Below are 2,691 nucleotides of genomic sequence, written 5' to 3'. Positions count from 1 at the left end.
GTGTGGGATTACAGGCTGAGCCACCGAGCCCGGCCTCCGGGCCTCTGTTTAATGAAGTTTCAAAGAGGCGGTCTTTCAGGGAACCTCCCAATGACAGGCTAGGAGCTGTGTGTGTTCTGTCTCTTTAGGGACGTCTAAGAGGGCTGTCCTGGGCTGCTGGGACATAAGGATGCTATTGCTAAGTTGCTGAGGGCTGGCCTCACCTGGAAAAATGTGTTGCTCTCTTTGCCATTGGCCGTGAAGGTCATCAAGCCAGTGGCCAAGTCCACCAGGCAGCCAATGATGAGGTCCGTATGGCTGATCCGGCCCTGCTGCCCAGAGCTCACGAAGTCCCCGCCCCACACCATGTAGCAGTTGCTGCACTTGAGGCTGCAGGAGACAGAAGTGGTCACTGCCTTGATCTAAGCTGAGGGCCCTGGACCCTCGAAACGGCCTTCCTCGAGCTCCCAGAATCCCATGACCTCAGAGCACCCTCCCCAAATGCCTGCCCCCACAGACCTGAACACTGAACTTTAGAGTTTGAAGGGGGTTTTAGAAGGGGGAGAAGGAAGAGGGGCAGGAGGAGAGAGAAGACGGTAATGTAGGAAGAAGATGGTGAGAGGAAACAAGAGGAAGAAAAGAAGAAGAAAATGGAAAAGAAGAAATGAAGAGAGAGGAGCAGAAGGAGAAAAGGACCAGAGCAGAAGCAATTAGAGGAAAATGAGCAGAAAGAGAGAAGGAAGGAGTTTTGAGCCTGAGGATCAGCGCTGCAGGTTTCTCTTGCTCCGAAGGTTCTCAGGTCCCACAGTGGGATAGCCGCAGAGCTGCTCCAGGAATTCCTGCTCCCTTCTGTCCCCTCCCCGCCACACCTCCCACATCCCCATGGCACCCACCCCACCCCGCCTGGCACCTGCTGTGGACGTTGCCTTGTTCATCCCCCATGGTCACCGTCACCACCCGGACCTTGCTGAGGTCGAAGTTCATGTCATGTTGATGGTAGTCGGGGGTGACCCAGCCCACCCACACGCAGCTGGGCTCCTGACCGGCGAAGACCCTCACAGAGTAATAGTACTGGGGACACAAAGGGAGGAACTAGGGGTCAGTCTGGAAGACTGGCGACCCGAGGTCCCTGAGACTCTCAGCTGGTTTCTCTGGATTGTCAGGGCCCTCTGGGAGTTTAAAAAGTTGTTCCTGGATTTGAGACTCCCCAACCCCTGGCTGTGTCTGCTTCTGTGTCTACTCATACATTTCTAGTCAAGGTAGGTTTCTACCTCTAGGCTATCTGTCTCAAAAAAGTGTAGATTTGGGGAATCCCAAAGTCTTATGGGGATAATTATGAATTTTTGTTTCCAGGAATATATTGGAGTATTATCAGGTTTGGGGTGTTGTGTTTATATGGATGGCTCCAAAATGTTGGGGTTCCCACCCTATATTGGTTTATCCCCTGGGTTTTGGGATCCCTGGGAGGTGTATCAGTGTGGCTATGGCTTTTTTTTTTTTATAGCTATATGTGTTTCTGGCCATTTCTAGGCAACCAGCTATATGGATTTAGGGGTTTGAAGGATAAGTCAGTGTGCACTGTATTTTGTGGAGTGTCTACTGTATACTAGGAGGGTCCACAGGTCTGGGAAGTCACTGGGGATTGTAGCACTGGATTTGGAAATGTGGGTGTTCCATGCTATACTGGGGTGTCCCCAAAGTCGAGGGTTCCCGGTGCACACCGTGGTGGTGTTGAGGATGATCTCAGGGTCATCACGGTTGTCAGCGGGCACCACATCGCGAGGAAGTCGGGGCAGAGCAGGGGTGGCTGGGGGTTGGGTCATCATGGCCACCTTCTTGGCCTTGAATAAGAACCTGGGGGTGGGAGGGGAGGCTGCCGTGAGAACCAGCTCTCAAGCCCAGCCCCCAGCCTTCCCATCACGACATCCATGTCCCCCATATCCAGCCCAACTACACCCTGCCTCTGGTACCCAAGGCCTTGCCTCTCACCTACCCCAGGCTCATCCTTTGTGGAGGCACTGTACTCTGTGCTGTGGATACTGGGTCACTCAAACTTAAAGGGGCCTTCTAGGAATAGGGAGGTCCCCTCTGGGGCATGCAGTGGTGCCCCTAAGTCGGCATATCCCAAATGCATGTCTCTTGTGGGTGCTAAATGCACCTGGGACAGGACAATGCTTCGTGGTGTGGCTCTGGCTCCTTTGCAGCGAGGCATGGAGAACCCCTGGGACCCCGCCCCCATGGCAGCATCCCCTCCCAAATTGTAATAACCAGAAAGGTTCCACCTTCTCCAAACACCAGAGGCACAAAACTACAGCCCACTGAAATCACTGCCACAGTAGGGCAAAAGTGAATTTAGTTTCTTTTTTCTTTTGTGTTTTTGAAGCAGGGTCTCACTCTGTCGCCCAGGCTGGAGTGCAATGGCACGATCATGGGTCCCCACAGCCTTGACCTTTCGGCTGATCCTTCCACCTCAGCCTCTCAAGTAGCTGGAACTACAGGCATCCATCACTATGCCTCGTTAATTTAAAATTTTTTGGCCGGGCTCGGTGGCTCAGCCTGTAATCCCAGCACTTTGGGAGGCTGAGGTGAGTGAATTGCCTGAGCCCGCCGGTTTGAGACCCGCCTGGGCAACTTGGCGTGTCCTCATCTCTACAATAAATCAAAAAATTAGCCGGGCGTGGTAGCGCGCGCCTGTAGTTCCAGCTACTTCTG

The 2,691-nt window shown here is 53.4% G+C and overlaps 1 protein-coding gene across 1 annotated transcript in view; it reads right to left on the bottom strand.

Annotated features, from left to right (window-relative positions):
- LOC103251420 (ryanodine receptor 1-like) overlaps positions 1-2,691 on the bottom strand; it is a gene marked incomplete at its 3' end in the record, with an annotated part of 36,325 nt that overhangs the window by 16,391 nt on the left and 17,243 nt on the right. Inside the window, 3 exon segments of the mRNA XM_008050000.1 lie at positions 204-369; positions 890-1,050; positions 1,701-1,833. Coding sequence (XP_008048191.1) covers positions 204-369; positions 890-1,050; positions 1,701-1,833 — 460 coding nt within the window.

This window comes from Carlito syrichta, unplaced genomic scaffold (assembly GCF_000164805.1).
Source record: "Carlito syrichta isolate Samal-C Ts95f unplaced genomic scaffold, Tarsius_syrichta-2.0.1 Scaffold142888, whole genome shotgun sequence".
Lineage (NCBI taxonomy): Eukaryota > Metazoa > Chordata > Mammalia > Primates > Tarsiidae > Carlito > Carlito syrichta.
The sequence above is the reverse complement of the archived record's forward strand: the minus strand, read 5'-3'. Positions and strand labels throughout refer to the sequence as shown.